Here is an 18,438-nt window from a genome sequence, read left to right as displayed (position 1 = left end):
GCCCCCGCCGCCGAGAAGCCCCGCCCCCAAGGCGCCCCATTGGCTGGCGAGGCTATATATAGATGTCAGGCGGGGGGAGGTTCTCTTTCGGCTCCGCGCCGCCCGGGCCTCCACACGGCGTTGTCAGCGTGAGTCGGGGCCGCCGGGCGGGGGGCGCGGGGGCAGCGGGGGGCGCGTTCTCCGCCCTGCGATAACACCGGGGGGCACTGTGCATCCCGCCGCGCTGCCGGCGGCCGGGCCGGGCCTGGCCAGGCCGCGGTCCCGGAAGGCCGAGGCCTGCCGGCTGTAGCGCGGGAGGCGGCCCAAGATGGCGGCCGGGGCGGCAGGACCTCGTGGCGCGTCCCCGCCGGGCTGAGCCGGATCCCTGTGCCCGCAGGTTCCCTGTCGTTGCTTCCAAAGGGAAACCCCACAATGTCCGGAGGCCTCGATGTCCTGCAGATGAAGGAGGAGGATGTCCTCAAATTCCTCGCTGCCGGGACCCACCTGGGAGGTACCAACCTCGACTTCCAGATGGAGCAGTACATCTACAAAAGGAAGAGCGATGGTAAACAGGCGGGATGGGTGGCCTGGGTTGGGCAGTCGGGATCTTGTGGGCACAACTGGGAAAAGCAGGAAAGTGCTAGTGCTTGATCTCTCTAGCATGGTTTTTCCGTGGTCTTTGCATACCAAACAGTCTTAACTCATAGAAGGAGAATAAAATACTGATTTTGGAACAATTGGACTAGTTCTTGGCGATATTGGTATTTGGTAAGCCAATCACAGATGGTTTGGGTAATTTTGCTAGTTCCTGACTATATGAATATAATGGTTTTAGAATGTCAGTAATGATTTCTCCGTGTTTGTATTGGTCTTCAGTCTAAGCTGCTCTGTGTTAAAAGATTAAAACTCATACCAGGGCTAGGTTTTTGATACTAGATGCTGGAAGCGTATGACATTAAAACCATATGGGGAGAATTTTCTTTGGAATAGCTTTGCACTAGCTAGAATGAGACCAGGATGTCATCATTTAATAAAGGACATTGAGGTGCTGGAGCATGTACAGAGAAGGGCAGCAAAGTTTTTGGAAGGTCTAGAAAATGTCATGAAAAATTACTGAAGGAGCTGTATTTGTTCAGTCTTGAGAAGAAGGGGCTCAGGGGGGATCTCACTGCTCTCTACAGCTACCTTAAAGGAGGGGCCACCCTCTTCTGCCTGCCAGCAGTCAGAGGACCCGAGGAAATGGTCTTAAGATGAGAAAAGGAAGATTCAGATTAAATAATAGAAAAAAAATTCACTCCTTGGGTGGTCAGATAGTGGAATAGGTTGCCCAGTTGCCTTTAAGGGGGACCTGGATATGATGCGTGGTGTTAAGGCTTAGTGGTTACAGCAGCAGTGGTGGGTGAACAGTTGGATGGGATGATCTTGGAGGTCTCTCCCAAACTTGATGATTCTATGAATTTTGGAGTAACCACAGCCATGTCAACCATGTGACAGGTTTAATGGCAGAGGAGTGTTATCCTGTTATAGGATCTTGTATTTGCTGGTTGCTCTAAAGCCTTTTCTTGCCAACAGGTATTTACATCATCAATCTGAAGAGGACTTGGGAAAAGCTGCTTCTGGCAGCTCGTGCCATTGTTGCCATTGAGAATCCAGCTGATGTGAGCGTCATTTCTTCCAGGAACACTGGACAGGTAAGGACATCAGGAAGCCTGCAGTCTTGGGAGCAGGATTCCCTTGCCTGCCAGTAGCAACTTGGTGATAACAGCCTGTTTCACCAGTTTCAACTATAGGAATGCTTTCTGTAAACACGGTTTTTGTGTTGGCACTTGGCAGCTTAAAACAGATGAATGGAAACCCACTCCCCATTTCAGGGTGTTAGATAACTTATTTTTTTTCCTTATCCTCTTCCTCTTGGATTTCTGTCATGTAAGTGGTCTGTCCCCTCGTGGTCCCTTCCTCCCAGAGCTACTGTGTGAAATTAGCACTGATTTTCTGGGAACAGTAAGCACCTGGTATGAAAGCTGTGGAAGAAATTTTCTAGTTATTGAGCAAGGTATAGTAACTGGTATATTTGTAATTTTGACTCTAAATTTTTAGCAAAAACATTGTTATAGAGGGTGATAACCTTTAATTAGTCACTGGAATTTGTGAGGTTAGTTTAGGTAACTGCAGGTGGGGCCACAAATGTTTAGGGAGATTCAGGGGGTGGGTTTTTGAAGAAAAGGCTTGGTTTCCCATGGGCTTGATGTGCACACTGTTAAAGCTTGATGCTGAGGTCAGTTTCTGGCCGATGAGCTCTCAAGTGTCGGAAGTGTGCGACAGCAAAGGATGGCAGGGTTTTCGCTAACGCCAGGAGAGGGGCTCCCTCTAGGATTGGAGTTTGATAGTAGGCCCTGCCACATGCCTGAGAAGCTGGAAGCTGTTGCAATTGAATAAGAACTGCCAACTGCAATTTCAATGGACACAGCTACAATTTGTGTGTATTTATTACTGAGTTTTTGTGTAGTTCCTTGAAGTTCCTGGATAATGAAAAGATGTAGAAATAATGGAAGAAAATGTGCTTTGCTTTTTTCATAAGCTTTTTGTTTAATTTCCCATGATTTGATTATGAGAGTTTGGAGTAGAGACTGCCAGTCACTTGAGGGGAAGAGAAGGCTTTTTTCTATATTCTGACTTACTGCTTTGCTGGTGGATATGGTCTTTTAAACTCATGGTGTAGCTCTTGTCAGTAACATTTTTGTCTCCTCCTGAGGTGGTGAGCCCTGATTTCACAGGAATGGAAAAATACAGTTCAGTTAAATTTCGTACACATTCACCGACAGTGCCTGGGTGACCTGGCTGAAATGCACTTCTCTGATTTGGTTGAAATGCTTTTACTGTTTCACCTTTGCCGTGTCCCTTTTGCAGCGTGCGGTTCTGAAGTTTGCTGCTGCCACTGGGGCTACTCCTATTGCCGGGCGTTTCACCCCTGGCACCTTCACAAACCAGATCCAAGCAGCTTTCCGTGAGCCACGGCTCCTGGTGGTTACGGACCCCCGGGCTGATCACCAGCCGCTGACAGAGGCATCCTATGTCAACATCCCCACCATTGCCCTGTGCAACACCGACTCCCCGCTGCGCTACGTGGATATCGCTATTCCCTGCAATAACAAGGTACCGCTTCATGTGGCATTCCAGGTGGCTTCCTCCAGAGCCTGCCCTGGGCTTCCAAGATGGATGCTTTCTGCAAGGGAGGATTGGCTTGTGTCTCACTTGTATCTTGGAGGATGAGCTAATTAATGTCTCCTGCAGGTGGGTGGGGAGGAGAAAATGAACTGCACACAGTTGGAGCTTGGAGCTGAGGCTGGTTTCTGGCCAAGGAACTCTCAAGTGTAGGACGTGTGCTATAGTAACCTGGCAGGATTTTTCGCTGACGCCATGAGGGTCTTTGTGGCCCAATGAGTGGAGTTTGATAGTCATTCTTGCCACAGATCATGAATATGAAAGATAAAGTGAACTGATGAGGAAACTGCTTTGAAAACATTACCTTGCCAGAAATCACCTAAAAGGTAAAGTCTAGAAAGATGAGAAGCTATCTTTGATCTCTGTCTAGATGTCAGTCATGAAAACTAGTGTAAGACACATGTGAGGATGTGCATAAGCTTTGTTTATTTTGTCAAATTTTCAATTTCTTCATTCTCGAATATGGTGAATATCATCCTTGTCTTTTGGATGAGATTCACATGAGTGAGCAACATGAAACTCAGTAACAGGAGAGTTACTTCAGGCCATCTTGTAATGGTGTCATGATTTCTGCAGAGACCTGAAAATGTCACTGGGAGCTTGAAAAGTTGCCCTTTTTTCGAGTTCAAGTACTTAAGTCTGGCATTGGCAAGTAATGTCTTCGACCAAGCATGAGCCTTGGATGGGGTACAAATACGTATTTTGCTCTTTTTGCAAAGGTTTAGCTTTACAGCATCTCTTACCTACTTTCTTCTGTTCCAGGGAGCCCACTCAGTGGGCCTGATGTGGTGGATGCTGGCTCGGGAGGTCCTGCGCATGCGTGGCACCATCTCCCGTGAGCACCCCTGGGAAGTCATGCCTGACTTGTACTTCTACAGGGATCCTGAGGAGGTAGGAGCCTCGTGGCAGGGAGTGTGTCTCTGGGATGTTCTGCTTGTGCTCCTGTCACACGGTCCTGTGTGTCCGCTGTCAAGGACAGGATTTGCCAATATAATGATGACACTTCACACTCTACTGTGGTGGTTGGCTAATTGTATTGCCAGTTGGTGCCTGTTTGATATGTGATAGTAAGGGTTGTGTTCTTGGGTGTGTTCCTGGAAGACTCAGGCCGGGCTCTTCCATTGCAGATTGAAAAGGAGGAGCAGGCGGCTGCTGAGAAAGCAGTCACAAAGGAAGAATTCCAGACTGAATGGACTGCCCCGGCACCTGAATTCACTGCTCCTCCTCAGCCTGAGGTTGCAGATTGGTCTGAGGGAGTGCAGGTCCCATCTGTGCCCATCCAGCAGTTCCCCACAGGTCAGTTTGGGGAAGTGTCTGTGGGAAGGGGTGGGAGGTGGTGTTGTGGGTGGAAGGAGCTGGGGAGCACTAAGTGTTCTTGTATTTGTGATTGCAGAGGACTGGAGTGCCCAGCCTGCTACTGAGGACTGGTCAGCAGCTCCCACGGCCCAGGCTACTGAGTGGGTTGGCACTGCCACAGAATGGTCTTAACTTCAGCCCTGCTGTACTGAGAGAGAAATAAAGGCTGGTTTAGTACACACTGTGCTGGTACTGCATTTGTGAAGTTAGCTGGTGACATGTGGGTAGCATGGGGTGGGGCAGACTCCTCAGGCAAAAGTGGTGCGTGTTACACCCTGTTGAATGGAACTCGGGGCTGTGGGCTCTGTCCCTGCTGTAGCAATTCGCTGGGCTGCGCCTCCTGTCTTTCTCAGTCCCTGGGGCTGGTCTCGTGTTCCAGTCTTGCTTAGCTCCACCCTGATATGGAGACAGCCATGTGTGTGCTCATGGGAGAGGGGATGGTGGCATGGGGCAGGGCCGTTTGCTTTCATTTTTTTCTTTTTTTTTTATAGTAGCCCATCTGGGTCCACCCAAATGGGCTGTTTTTGTTGTTCTGCCTGGGGTTTCCCAAGTTTGCAGGGCAAGGAAGGTTCTGGTAACCAGGTGTTGGAGGTGGCCTGGCTGCACAGTGTGGTGAACAGAGCCCTTCAGTGGGAGCTACTCTTCTGATGGAATCCCAGCTTTTAGCATCGATATTGCCAATTCTTACCTCAAAAATACTGCAGTAATCTTCAGGAAAAAAACATCATCTTAATTCATATGCTTTAGTTCTTGAGGATTATATTGCTGTGATTATTAGCAATAATGGGAGGTAGACCATTCACCAAGAGAAATGGGGTTTTGTTTGTTGGAGTCGAAGATTGTTCAGATTGGATAGTTTTTTCCAGTTGGTGTGGTTGCAGATGCTCCTTGTACCTTCACCACTGCCAATCAACCTGTAACTGTTTTCTCTTCGCACATGTGCTGATTTCATTTTGCTGTAAAAGTGCATATTAGCAGTAAAAAATCCTAAAGCAAGTTATGCATATTACTGCTGGTATCTGTCCAAAGGAGGCTGATCTTTCTTCCTCTTGTCTTTACCTATTACATGCAAGGTGCCTAAAGGTTTTGTTAATAATGAACAGCATTTAGCTGAGAGGTAGGTGAGCACCATTTGGTCCTGAAAGAGCCCTCCCTGTTCTGTTTGTTCGCTGTGTTCCTCAGAGGTGCACTTGTGGCACATCCTCCAGTACTTCCCAGAACCCAGCAGGGGGAGGTTCCTTCCTGCCACCTGAGGTATGTCACTTGTTTGTCGAGGTGTGTTAAGAGCCTGGTCATTTTGGGACTATGTATGGATGTTGGAGCTGGATTATGAACAGCCTGTACAGCGCCTGCTGATTAACTCCCCAGATCTGATATTGCCTCAAAAGATTTGTTGGCTTGGACTTAGTTTTCACTCTGCCACATTAAAAATTTCCAAACTCAGAGCACTGTCTTACCCTTTGGTACATGGAATCTCTGCTATTACTGTTGCTGTTTCCCCCTTGTCCCTTTTCTTTATCTGTTGTGTAACTTCTTTCATGCCAATATGTTCTTATTAATGAGTGAAGTCGTCAGGTCCTGTGTGGGTGATGGTGCTGTTTTGAATCAATTGGTTTTCAGTACTTGCTGCTGAAATATTCCTGGTGTGTTATTGGAATGTGGTTGTTTTCATTTAAGTATTTCCTGAAGTATCACTTCGACTTTGATGACTGTCATTCTTAGAGCCGAGGACTGGCAGTGACAGGTGGATCTGCACAGCCTTGTCAGGAGACAGATCTCTGCATGTGGATTCAGAATCACCTTGTTGGGATAATGGGTGGAGTGGGAGGGCTCATTTGCCTGCAGCACTGCAGAGGGGATGAATAGCAGCCTTTTAGAAAAGCAGGCAGCCTTGGCTGTGACAGCAGAGGACTCTGCAGGAAGGCTATGATCCTCAGCATGCCAGAGGCACAGGGTAGGAAAAGTGTCAGCACTGGAGTGGAGACAGCAGCAGAGATGTAGTAGAAGATCCTATGTCTGCCAGAGCTTCCCCTGTGGCACGTATCTGGCAGATGTCATCTGTTGAGGTAGTGTAGAGGAATAGGAAGAGGAGGTAAGAGCAAATCCTTGAAACACTGGCTTGCTCATTAGTGCATTTTTTTTTTTTTTTTGGCTAGTGCAGTGGTGTTGAATAAGAACATCAAAAAACTTGTAACTCTTGTTTTGTATTGATCTGATTTGACCCAAAATGGCTTAGGCAGAGGTCTCTGTATAGTGGCAATTTCCAGTGAGGGGGTCATGGTAATGTTTCCTTTCTCTGCGACCTTCTCTTTGTATTTGATTAGAGTTGACAGAACTTAAATCAAACTTAAATGAGGCTAAGGTGAGCTTCTTAGGATAGCCTTCTTCCAGAGTTGGTCTCAACAGGAGCTGGGTGGGATTGCTGGGCATCATAGAACCCCTCTGGAGAAATGAGTTGTTGCAGTCCTTGCCAATATGTTACTGTGAGATCCATGAATGTCTCATACATACAGGCTTTCCAGTTCCCTCCCTAATTTATATGCCACCATTCACAGATGTTCCTTTTCCTCTCCAGTCACTTCTTTGCCCAAATAATCATGATATTATTAGTATCCACATATTGTCAGATTATTGCACCAAGGTTTTCCTTTTGCAGGAAGCAAAGGGTTTTATTCACAGCTGAAGAGATTCACCTCTGCTTAAATCCAGGCTACAAAAATGTTCCACTCTTTGCATTTGTAGTTTGTTTGGCTTTGTGAAACTGAAAATAGCTATAGGATGTTTGATGCTGACGTTCAGGGATATGGCATACTCATCTTGTGAGGCTTTTTATTAAAATCAGTGTACTGTTTAAGTAAGCATGCAAAGGAAACTGAGGTTTGTGTGATGAATTCACCTCATTGCTCCTCTTAGGAGGCTTCCTCCCCACCTAGGACTGTGAGCGTGCAGTTGCAGTGGATCTTGTAACATATTCTTTTTTTTTTCCTTGGATTACTAGCATCTTGATGCAGATAGACTCTACACAGAACAAAGCACGTGGTGAATCTGCAATTGTCATGAATGCAGCACTCTCCAAAACTGTGTATCTTGTACCTTAGGACAGATGAAACGTGGCATCTTGATTATGTGTCCTGGCAGAGGGAGAAAAAAAAGAAAACATTCTAGATTTATGTCATCATTGCTGTAGGACTGAGGTGTTGCTGGAGCTTGTCCCCACTGCCCTGCAGCTTCCAGAGAGACATCAGCCAGCATTTCAGGCAGTTTATTTCCTCTAGCCAGTGCTGGCACTACCAGCTCCCAGCCCTTGCAGCCTAAACCTTGTGAAAACCACAAAGCCTTAGAGTCAGTAAAAATCTGATCTGCATTGAGTCTGTATGACAGGTAAAGGTAGAACAGTGTTACAGTTGTGTGTAGCACTGGAATGAAGAATGTCATTGATCATCAGCCCTGCAAAAAGGGAGACTGTGATAAACACCTTGGGCATGGGTACAATCTTGCTATGTCACAACACTGATTTTCTCAGTTTCTTGCTTTATGGGACACTGATTTCTGAACTGGTTTGGTTTTTGTTTTGTTTTTTTGTGGGGTTTTTTGTTTGTTTTTTAATACTTGTGATTTTAAGAATATTCACTGCCATTTTTCTGCTGTCCAACTTTGGAAACATGTAATTTTCATTCATACATTGTTCATTTATACACTCAGTAGTCACTGATGAATGAAACTACATAATGAAGATACTTTTTTGATTTCTCTATAGCTGAAAGAATGTATCTTTTCTGGGCTGCTGCTTAAACCTTCATAAAGGGTTCATAAAGTGTTAATAAAGACTTGAGTTTACTTGGAATGTCTTCTCATGTGACAGAGTCCTAAATATTTCTGTCAGTGTTTGTTTCACTGGCTACGAGATTGCTTTTATTCTTTTCAATCATGAAGAGATGCAGGATGCATAATTTGAAATTATGGCTCCCTAACCATGCTTTGAAGGCCAGAGAAACCTGCTTAGGTAGAAAATCTTTCTCTTCATGCTAAATGCCATTTCACCACATGCAGAAGCGTTCCTGGGGTTGAGTCACGCAGCTCACTCTTCACTTTGGTACAGTCTTGCTGGTGACTTTTGGGCAGGACAAGGAGTACCACAGTGCACAGGCACAGCCTGTGCCTTCTACCTTTAGTATGGGGCTTGGATTTTAGCAGCTCAGAAGGGGGAAGCAGGGTCTATTGCATGAGCCAGAGTGGGATGCTGAGGACTGAAACAACATTTTGGCTCCTCAATGGGACTACACACCCTCCCACTGCATATGTGGGTCAGGGTCAGGTTTAGGGTTTTATAAAGCAGGGAGCTCAGCATGATAGCTGTTGCACAGTTTGGCTCAGCCACAGGGGACAGCTGTGCCAAAGACAGGGCAAGCTTTCACCATACAGGGCATGCTGGCACTGCTTCTTCCTGAGCTTCAGCTGGGAATGTCAGGGTGCAGCCGTACCGACTGGAAAGCTGCCGTGAAGCTCAGGTTCTCGCCTGGAATGCTGAATTTGTTAGCATTGCCCAAGGAACTAGTTCCAAAGTGTTTGCCACCTTACCTCCAGAGAGCCTAGGGGATACTCAGAGTTGGAGATTTGCCTTTTGGGTCTGAACTAGGTCAGGAAGACGCTACCAGCCTTTTCCAGTCAGACACCGGCATGGTGACAGAAGAGGCTTTCCGGGAGCAGGCTAACACCCAGAATCTCTCCCACCTGGCAGGTGACAGGAGGATGGTGACGGCGCCTTGCACAGCTGCGAGATACGAGTGCGGGCTGGCTTCCCAGTGCCCAGTAGATGGGGCTGTGGCTCCAGGTGTCTCCGCTTTTCGGCGGGCTGGACAGCGCGGACACCCGGCGAGGGAAGCTACTGAGCTGCCCCTCACCTGGCTCTTTGACTTCCCTATACCAAAATTGTGCCGTCTCACCGGGACCATAAGATACCTAAAAAAACCCAAACCGCCAAAACACAACTATTTTTCTACAAGTGTCTGAGTGTTGAACTTTTTGCCTTCGTGCTCAGCTGCAAACATTGATCTTGATTTTAATTTCCCTAAGGCAGCAAGTGTGGGATGCGAGTGTTCCTAGTTGAAGAAACTCCATATTGGAAACTTTCTAATTCATCTTTTCTGTTTGGCTGATTGCTTCCAGCATTTTCTAAAATGGCTTGTCTTCTCCCTAGGACTCCCAAAGCTCCCAGGTATACAATTCACTGCACCTGTTGGCTTTGTTTATATATGAAAAAATTAACCACCATATGCGGAGAGGGAATCAGGTGTGAACCATTTCCTCACACTTGTTTTGCTGTTAGAGGCTCTAATTTGAGAGGAAAGCTTTTTTTAAAAAGGTACCACCACTTCCCTCTCTGCAGCATCTTTTCTGAAGGCTCCTTTAAGCCTCATTCCTGCTTCCAGCTGGGTAAGGTTTTATGAGCCCCAGGTGCCATGGGCTGAAGTGTCTCCTACCATTTTCTCACAAGGACTGGTGTGGAGTCAATGTGGTCTCAGCTTTTCTTCTTGGCTTTGTGAGGCAAAGCCACTTTGTGTGCTGTAAGCAGGCAGTGGTTCTTCACCAGCTCTTTCAGGAGGGCTAGGAAGTCTAGCAACTAGTTTTTCTGATTTCAAGAGTTCAGTCCTTTGGAAAGTTTTGAGACAAAAGTTTTAAGTCATAATTGTTTTCCCTAAGCCTGTCTTGGATTTCTCCTTGACTCCTATACTGCCTGCGCTCATTTCACTTTTTTTTCTGTGAAAACTACATGTTTGTGTTTATTGTTTCTAAATGAGAACTGGGATTTTTAAACCATACCTTAAATATAGAAGAAGGAACTTCATTAAAATGTCAAATCTGAGACTTGTGATTTTAAATATGCCAAGTTATCAACTCTGGATTGTCCCCAGGTGGGATGAGTACTCTGTGAAGCCATTCTTTTGGTCGGTGCTGTCTCTGCTCCCCTGGGATCGCAGGAATGCAGCTTGCTCTGTTAAGGTAAGTGTCAAGTGTCTGCATTTCTTTAAATTTTATTTTAAATCCTCTATAGTTACAAGAATACTGGATTTACCTTCCCTTCTGGTGTCCATTTGGTAGGCACTGCTCTTTTGCAGTTAAGATAATTGCAACACAAAATATGGAGGTGAGCAATGAGTTCCTCCCATGGGGCAGTGCAAACCAGAGGGGAGTGGGGTGGGCATCAGGCACAGAGCAGCTGCCTCCTTGCTCTCCTAGGCTGGGGTGAGCTCAGCAGTTGTGGCAGCTGCTCACAGGGATCCCTGTGGCAAACCTGTGCTTGGCATGTCTTTCTGGTAAGATGAGATTGAAGGGACGCTGTCTAGGATGCATCTGTGTGTTGTGCAGCCCTCAAAACTGCTCAGAGGCTCCCTTCTCACCTGCAAGGCCAGGTGGAACAGTAATCTCACAAACAGTTTAAATAGATGTTACTTTCAGAAGCTCTGCCTTGCCTTCTCTATTCTTTCCTCTGAATTTGAGGTCTAGTGGTGGCACGAAAGAGGAAACCCTTTATTTTAGGTGAAGATTTGCTTTTCCTCCTGGACTTTGGGTTGGAGGAGTACTGTGATCAGTTCTGTGTGTCTGGTTCATCCCCAGTAATGGGAAGGTTTTGGCTGTTTGGTGGATAACCAGTTCGAATACAGTACTTGGCTTCAGTGGCACCATGGTAGTGTGTCATACCCAGGTGGTGACTTGTCCTGCTCCAGTAGGACTAGTAGAGCTCCTCAGAGCCAGCTAAAGGTCTTTAAAAGCTACTTACCCTCCATATTACTGGCATAGGTGTTGAGGAGGACATAAAGTGCTGAAAGGGCATGTGCATTACACTGGGCTTTCCCTGGAGATGGGTTACAACACATTTCCACCGCTTCTGCCCAAGGGAGATACTTTTGTCCACAGGTCAATGCTCAGGGCAGTGCTAAGGCAGATGTTTCCCCACTGTTGATTCTCTGTGGCTGTGGCACAACCCCATCCTATGTGGGCATGATGACGGAGGTGTGGAAAGTTGAGCAGAAGCTGTGGAGAGCTCCACAGGCAGAGCTGCAGCTACTTGTGAAGAAAACCTTGCCAGTGGTTCCCTTGTTATATATGCAAATTCAGTATCAAAAAGCTTCTGCAGCCTTTTCCTCCAAAAACTGCAGGGCTTCTTGGGGAGCAGAAGCTGAGTTTGCCAGCGCCCTGTGCAAAAGCCCTGCAGCTCTGGCCTTGGAGCTGTTTCCATGGTGCAACAGCTACATGGAGCTGAGGGACCCCAAACTGCAGTGGTGCTGCTGTAGTGGCAGTGAAGTGTTGGTGTTAAAGCAGTGTTTGTGCTGCTCTGTCCAAGCTGCTGTAGCAAAGTGCTCTGGCTAATGGAGAAGGCATGGTTTTCATTATGGTGTTTAGGATTTTTTTTTTTTCCCTCTATTCCTGGCCCTGAGCCCTCCAGGTACCTTATTAAAATAAATCTGATAATAGCTTTCATATTTTGAAGATCCTAAACATCTGCCAAGGCACTGAATAATTTACTGTGCTGCTACCCAAAAAAACCCCAGAAGTCCCATATGTGTGAAATGTTTCTTAATTAGAGGAAGGTTTGGATCTGCAGGCTTTTGTAGTAAAAGCCTTGGCTCTCCCAAACAACTTTGCTTTGAGGGAGGAAGAATGGAGGAAGGGAGAGGACACAGCTGCTTGGGATGTTTCTACAGCTGCTCTTCCCTGGAAAAAATGAGTTAGTAACTCCCTTAAAATAATGTTCCACCTCCTACTAATCTGATCTGTGGACTTGATCACTGTGATGGTTTGTCTATCCTCAAGCACTCCAGGTAACAGTGCTGTGCCGCTATGGTTGTTTTCATTTTATTTTCAACTGAGCTGAAGTTATTTTTTCTCCCTCCCACATTGCCAGGAGAGGGATGACACTGGCAGCTTCTGCAAGCATTGCTCAGTTCCTAATGGAGAAGCTCTGCTGCTTTTATATCCTGCAGCTGTTTCCTTGCAAAGATTTTTCACATTTTTTGTGTAGCACTGGTGGGTATAGAGTGCCCTTATCTCCATGCTGGCCCCCAGGCAGGTGCAGGGCTCTTGAATTTCTTACCCTCCTGATTTCCCAGCTCTATGAGCTGGGTTAAAGGATGCTGAATCCCATTCTCATTGCCTTGGGCATGAACCTCTGGGGAGCACAGCTGAGATCAGCACTGGGGATTTTTGTGTCCCACTGTTGCTCTCCTGCCTGGTCTGGTCCCCAGGAGGTAGAGAAGACTCTCAGTGGTTGTCCCCCTCCTCCTCTTGACTTCTTTGCCACCTTCCAAGTGACTTTTGTCCATTGGGTCTTTCCATGGAGGTTTGAGGCTGGTGCACGTAAAGCCTTTGTTGACTGGGAAATGGCTTCTGTCCATCCATCCATCCATCCCTGGGTGCCTGTCAGCTCTCCTTCCTCCACCTGCATGCTTGGAGCACCAGCTGCAGAGAAATCTCTGTGCTTCAATGCTTTCTAGTTTTGCTGTCAATCATGGAGGAGTGGTGCAGAAAATAATATCAATTCTGAAACATTTTAAAAATCCACTCATCTTGATCTCAGTGCCTGTGTGGATACATGCATACACAGCCTGTTTCCTGATATGTGGGAACTTGGTGGCTTCTGTTTGCTGAGGTCATGGGGGACGTGGGTATTCTCTGGGTAGCACCATGTGGTACCAATTTAAGATTTAGAGACAATGCTCACAATTGGGTTTGGATGTTTATAGATGTCAGAATGGAAGGGGAGTTGGGTTCTGTGGTTGCAGCAAAGCCAAGCCTCCCTGCATTACCTCGACACAGCACAGCATTGTGTTGGTACAGTCCATTTAAAACACAAGGCTGAGTTCTGATTCAGCACTGATGACTAAGTTGTGTGAGAAATGGGCCAGGACCTAGAAATCCTGGGGTTTCAGAATCACTTTTTTCCCCAGGGGAAAACTGAGTCTGAGCATTTGGGAGTGATAAAGCCTTGGCTGCAGATGAAGCTGGGCTGCCACCTGCCAAAGGACAAGCTGCTGCCTCAGGGCTCAGGCAAATGGCAAGAAAACTATGACAGAGAGGAAAAAAATCCCTATGGCTGTCAGGCTGGAGAGCTGATAACACTGCGTACAACATGAATCAAAATGGGGAGAATCACTAATTTAAAGCCTTTTGGCAAGCACTCCTTTTTTTTTTTTTTTTTTTTTTTTAAAAAAAAACAGGACATTTCTGCTTTGAAGGGATGTGTTTTAGAGAGGTGGTGGGGTGAGGCTCAAAGGTCCCTGTCTGACCTGCTTCAGTGCCAGTGAAAGCACTGATATGTGGTTGCAGAGAGGGGTCTGAACATGCAGGAAAGGTGGGAGACCTGCTGTACCCACGGCCTGCTGGGGTCAAGGCAAGGGACCACAAGACATGACATTAATTCTTAGTGCATCTTCACCAGTGTAGAAGCCGCTCTGGTGCTCCTGACCAGAAGCCCAGCCAGGCAGGTGCAGTGCCAGTCTGTGAATGTCCTCCTTTGAGTGGTGCAGCTATTTCTAGAAATAACCCCTTGGTTTTTCTGTATTTGAAAGCAAAACTCTACCACCTCATTTTTGAAGAAATTCTGAAGTTCCTTTTTATCTGTCTCTTGCTTGTGTTTCCTTGGAGTTCTTTTTTAAGGTTCTGGTCTCTTCTTTAAGCCAAAGATATCAAGAAAAGAGCTAGGCCTCTACAAATGAGTACAAGACAGTATTTAAACGCTAAATTCCTAATGTGAGGAAACAGATACTTAAATGCTTTTTTCTTGGGTTAGACCTTTAAAGCAGAATCCTTTTTGAATTTGCCTTATGTCTGATCTAACCAGGCTCCTTTGCTCAGTTCCTTGAAGGTGGACATTCCCAGTCTGGTGCTGGAAGAGCTCCTGCCCAGCTGGACAGGAGCTTGTAGGGCTCCTCAAGTTTGTGGGGCAGGATAAACTGATAAAATCCCAGTCTCCATCATCAGGAATTTTCTCTGGGAAATGTTTTTTGGTTGTCTTTCTTGCCTGGATTTGTCAGAAGAAGTTTCTTAGGGTAGGTCTGGAAACTGGGCCTGGTGCCAGTGCAGGTTGGGGCCCTTGTCCCTACAATGGCTCTTGTGATGTCTGGAGCATGTTTGTAGGTGACAGGTTTCTATAGCTTAGATGTGCAGCTGAAAACCCTCCTCAGCACCCTAAAATAAATTAAAAATCCATCCCCAGAGCTCTGGTTTGTTAGGTGGTATGAGGAAACCCTCTCCCTTGTCCATGAGCAGAGAAAGATTCCAAAGAAGAACAGAGGTGGATGACACACAAGACCTCTGCAGCTCACATTTTCAAGCAAGGTGACAATTCCCTTTCTGTGGAGGTTCAGAATGTGTGATAAATGGCTTTCTCATAGTGCAGGGTCAGCTGTAGGAGAAGAGGATGAAAGCTCAATATGATCTTGACCGCTTGTTTAGAATACAGGAGGTTATCAGGAAAAAGAATGCTGTCAGTAGTGGTGGCATCTAGTGCTTGTTTCCCTTTCTCTCCTTGGAAAGCTACCTGAAAATACAAGTTCAGGTATTTCAAGGTTCCTTTTTAAAAAGAACTTACTGTTCTTCTGCAGCAAAAAGCTGATTTTTCTGCTTTGGAGAAGCCAAAGTGCCTTGGTACCAAATACAAAATCAGTGTATTCTTTGCATTCTTTTCTGAGTTTATGAGCAAACCTGCTAAACCGTGTCTACTATTTTTTGTTCATTGAGAGTACAGAAAGCAGCTTGTCTTGTATAACTCTGAGCACATTATGATAGAAATATCTCAATTATGTTTTGGACTCTAAAAGAGAAGAGTACACATTGTAATCCCCTTCACAGCTCATGTTTAGCAATGTGTTTTGCAAAATTGCCCTTTAAATTTTTTTTATTTTGCTGAGGTTCCTGTTCATTAGTAACACTGAGCAGATGCTTTGCCTGGCCATGCAAACTAAAAACTGATGCCCATGAGAGCTGCCTGTTTAAAAACAAACCTCTGATGACAAGAATAATAAAATAATTAAGCTTAGATATTTCCTTGGTTTTTTACCAAAACCTCTTGGCTGCAGCATTTGAGCTAGTGGCTGGACAAGATGTGAAAAATTTGCCATGCAGAGGGCTCTTCCAGTCATCTGTGAGTGCAAGCTGTGAGAGATGTTACTAGGAGGCTCCCAGTAGTCGCCATTGAGCTTTTCACTTTTTTTTTTTTTTCTTTCCCCTTGAAGTTTGACTGAGCCCTGGAGGAAGATTGAGATGGACACAGTCTTTCAACAAATGTTAGGGGGTGGAAATCAATGCTCAGATAAGGGTTTTTTGCTGTTTCTAACAATAGAAAAATAGGAATGAAACCAAACACTACTGAATATTCCAGTGAGTTTTTGGAGTTTAGCCTTCAGTTGCATGTGAATAATTGGTAAATGGACTCAAAACTCCAAGAGACAAATAATCATTTCAGTCAATATGAGGACTGAGGGTTGGCATTTTTACACCTTTCACAACTCTTGTGCTCCAACAGAGGACCCCACTGTGGATTGGAGGCAGGGAAGAGATTTGCCACTGTCTGTCTGCAGGAATTGTCTGGCTGATAATATCACTCTAGTATCCTGGAGTCTCTGAGCTGGCAAAAGACATTGATCAATGGGTGAACCTAATGTATTATAATTAGAGATAAACAAGCCTTGAAGGAGTAATTAGCTAATGGGCCGTTGTGTGCTCCAGAGATGACACAGTGCTTTGGAACGCTCCACATTATTACTGGTCTGATTCAGGGGCCTGGTTCAGAGAGTTTCCAAATCCTGTAATAGTTACTCATCTGGTCTAAGTCTGCCTTTGCTGCTCTGGTTTTCAAAACTTGTCTGGATTTCTTAACGGCTTCTTGATAATGTATTCCCACACACACTTCCAGCCCCTGTTTCTAGCACAGATGAGTGAGATCTAAAGCCACATTCTCCCCTTTCCAAATTGTATTTCAGGGTGAGCTGAGGAGTGAAGAGGAGAGTGTTCTTCCTTGATATGTAACCAGTGCCTAAGATGCCAGACTCTGCAGGGCAGACAGGATGGGCTGAAATCAGGGCACTGTGTTGTTTCTGTGACATCCTTCTGGGTTAGCAGGCTGGGAACACCTTTCCCCAGCACTTTCTGACCAGTATGAGCACTTCTGGAAAAGGCCTTCTCATCTGACTTCTCTCCAGTTCAGTGAATGGGTGTTTCTGCAGAGAGTTCACCACAGCTGCGCTGCATCAGCAGCTCTCACAATAAAGAGCTGAGACAAGATCTTATCTGTGGGACCCAGATCAGAGAAATGTCCTTCCAAGCTCAGGAAATAAATCTGATGAGCAGCTTCTCACATGGAGGCTCCATGGGAGAATGACCAACCCTACCCACAGCAGTGTCCTGGGAACAGCCAAACCGACTTTGAGCTGTGCACCAGGAACAGCTATTTCTAGAAACAATCCATTGACTTTTCTGTATTTGAAAGAAAAATGCAATGATTTAATTTTTGAAGAAATTCTGAAGTCTCCTTTTATTTGTCTCTTGCTTGCATCTCCTGCAAGTACTTCTCTAGGGCTCTGGTCTCTCTAAAGCACAGACATCAACAAACAAGCTAGGTCTCAATAAGCTCTACAAATAAGCACAGCACAATATTTAAGCTCATAATTTCTGTGAAAAAGCAGATGTCTAAAACATTTTGTTGTATTAGACCTGAAAGACTGAATACTTTTCCCAGTCTGACCTAATTAGTCTGCTTTTCCCAGCTCCTGGAAGGTGGGCATTCCCAGGCTGAAGGTCAAATCCTCTGTGCTCTCCTAAGACATAGAGGAAAAATAAGTTGTTGAGTCTTCTGTCCTGAACATCACAGGTTTTATGGAATTTAGTAGAAAAAAACTCAATGAGGACATTTTTAAACCCAGATATCCCAGTTTTAGTTCTCTATGGCTATGGATTAGATTTATTGAAGAATTTTTTTTACTAGACATTTTTATGAAGAACAACACCCGTGTGAACACCAGATCTAAGATGATCAGGGTGGGTTAATGTCAACCACAGGAAGAAACTGTAGGTGTTATAGAGCAGGTCAACCCCTAGAAGGTCTGTCAGGGAGTCCTGGGAAGTCCTGTAGATCTGGATGATACTGTTCTTAAATTGCACCAGGAATTTCTAACTGGTTACAATCAGAAACTAGGCCAAGGCACTGTTAGTCTCTCAGTTGTGCTGGGTGGTGTTGCTAGACAAGGAATCATATCCAGGGATTGAAATAATGGTGCAAGCTGCTGTCAACAGACTGTGAAAAGAGGAGTAGAGTGGGAACCTAGAGAAAGTGGTGATGAGGCTGAAACAAAAAGATGGAAGTTTGGAAGAGGTAGACTGTAGGAAAGCTATCACAAGAGACAAAACCTCCTCTGGTAGGTATCCTCTAGAAGCAGGTGCCTGTGGCTGAGCAGAGATACTCAATTTTTTCTAATTCTAGATTCTTCAGGCAGAGGAACAGCAGAAAAAATCCACAACAACTTAAATGTTTAAATGACAGGTAAAGTCACACCACTTTTATTAATTAAATAAGCCTTTGAAAGTACTGGCAAGCACTTGCTCCACAGAGCAAGTTCACGACTGTTGATGGGCACAGGGCTGTGTTCTGTGTGAAGCAGTTCAGCAGTGTCATGGCTGATTTTTGTTCTGACCACCTCCCACTTCCCTTGGGATCAAGATCAGCACAGCTTCTGGGGGTTACAGCTTGGAAGTACTACTAAGTGTCTAAACAAATCTGTGTTAGAGGGTGTTGAATAGATACAGAGCACCACAGGTGGGTGTCCAAGCATGCAGCAACCATTTCCTACCAAAACTACAACAGTTCATGCAGCACCTCTCTCTGTTTTA

At 45.7% G+C, this 18,438-nt stretch overlaps 1 protein-coding gene, 1 long non-coding RNA gene and 2 other non-coding genes across 4 annotated transcripts; all 4 read left to right on the top strand.

Moving 5' to 3' along the window:
• Window positions 1-75: 75 nt before the first annotated feature.
• Window positions 76-4,736, top strand: RPSA (ribosomal protein SA). Its single transcript, XM_005519026.3, has 7 exons — window positions 76-128; window positions 377-544; window positions 1,552-1,670; window positions 2,887-3,132; window positions 3,964-4,092; window positions 4,329-4,497; window positions 4,595-4,736. The coding sequence occupies exons 2-7, from the start codon at window positions 412-414 to the stop codon at window positions 4,687-4,689; spliced, it is 891 nt and encodes a 296-aa protein (XP_005519083.1). The 5' UTR covers window positions 76-128; window positions 377-411; the 3' UTR covers window positions 4,690-4,736.
• On the top strand, window positions 2,226-2,383 carry LOC148185193 (small nucleolar RNA SNORA62/SNORA6 family). The gene has a single exon (XR_015774574.1). It is a non-coding gene; the product is annotated as a small nucleolar RNA SNORA62/SNORA6 family (small nucleolar RNA).
• Window positions 3,293-3,451, top strand: LOC148185192 (small nucleolar RNA SNORA62/SNORA6 family). Its single transcript, XR_015774575.1, has one exon. It is a non-coding gene; the product is annotated as a small nucleolar RNA SNORA62/SNORA6 family (small nucleolar RNA).
• Window positions 4,737-9,995: 5,259 nt separating the features above from the next.
• On the top strand, window positions 9,996-16,933 carry LOC148185191 (uncharacterized). Its single transcript, XR_015773213.1, has 3 exons — window positions 9,996-10,121; window positions 10,470-10,557; window positions 16,536-16,933. It is a non-coding gene; the product is annotated as an uncharacterized LOC148185191 (long non-coding RNA).
• The last annotated feature ends 1,505 nt before the right edge of the window (window positions 16,934-18,438 follow it).

The sequence above is a fragment of the Pseudopodoces humilis genome, chromosome 1, assembly GCF_049639895.1.
Source record: "Pseudopodoces humilis isolate 2021_Gansu_Grassland_sample_001 chromosome 1, ASM4963989v1, whole genome shotgun sequence".
Classification (NCBI taxonomy): domain Eukaryota; kingdom Metazoa; phylum Chordata; class Aves; order Passeriformes; family Paridae; genus Pseudopodoces; species Pseudopodoces humilis.
Note: the sequence above shows the minus strand (reverse complement) of the source record. Positions and strands in the feature narration are given on the sequence as shown.

Coding starts and splice junctions, on each gene's coding strand:
- RPSA (XM_005519026.3), top strand. CDS start 412: ATGTCCGGAGGCCTCGATGTCCTGCAGATGAAGGAGGAGGATGTCCTC. Junction 545..1,551: donor CTACAAAAGGAAGAGCGATG/GTAAACAGGCGG, acceptor TCTTGCCAACAG/GTATTTACATCATCAATCTG. Junction 3,133..3,963: donor CTATTCCCTGCAATAACAAG/GTACCGCTTCAT, acceptor CTTCTGTTCCAG/GGAGCCCACTCAGTGGGCCT.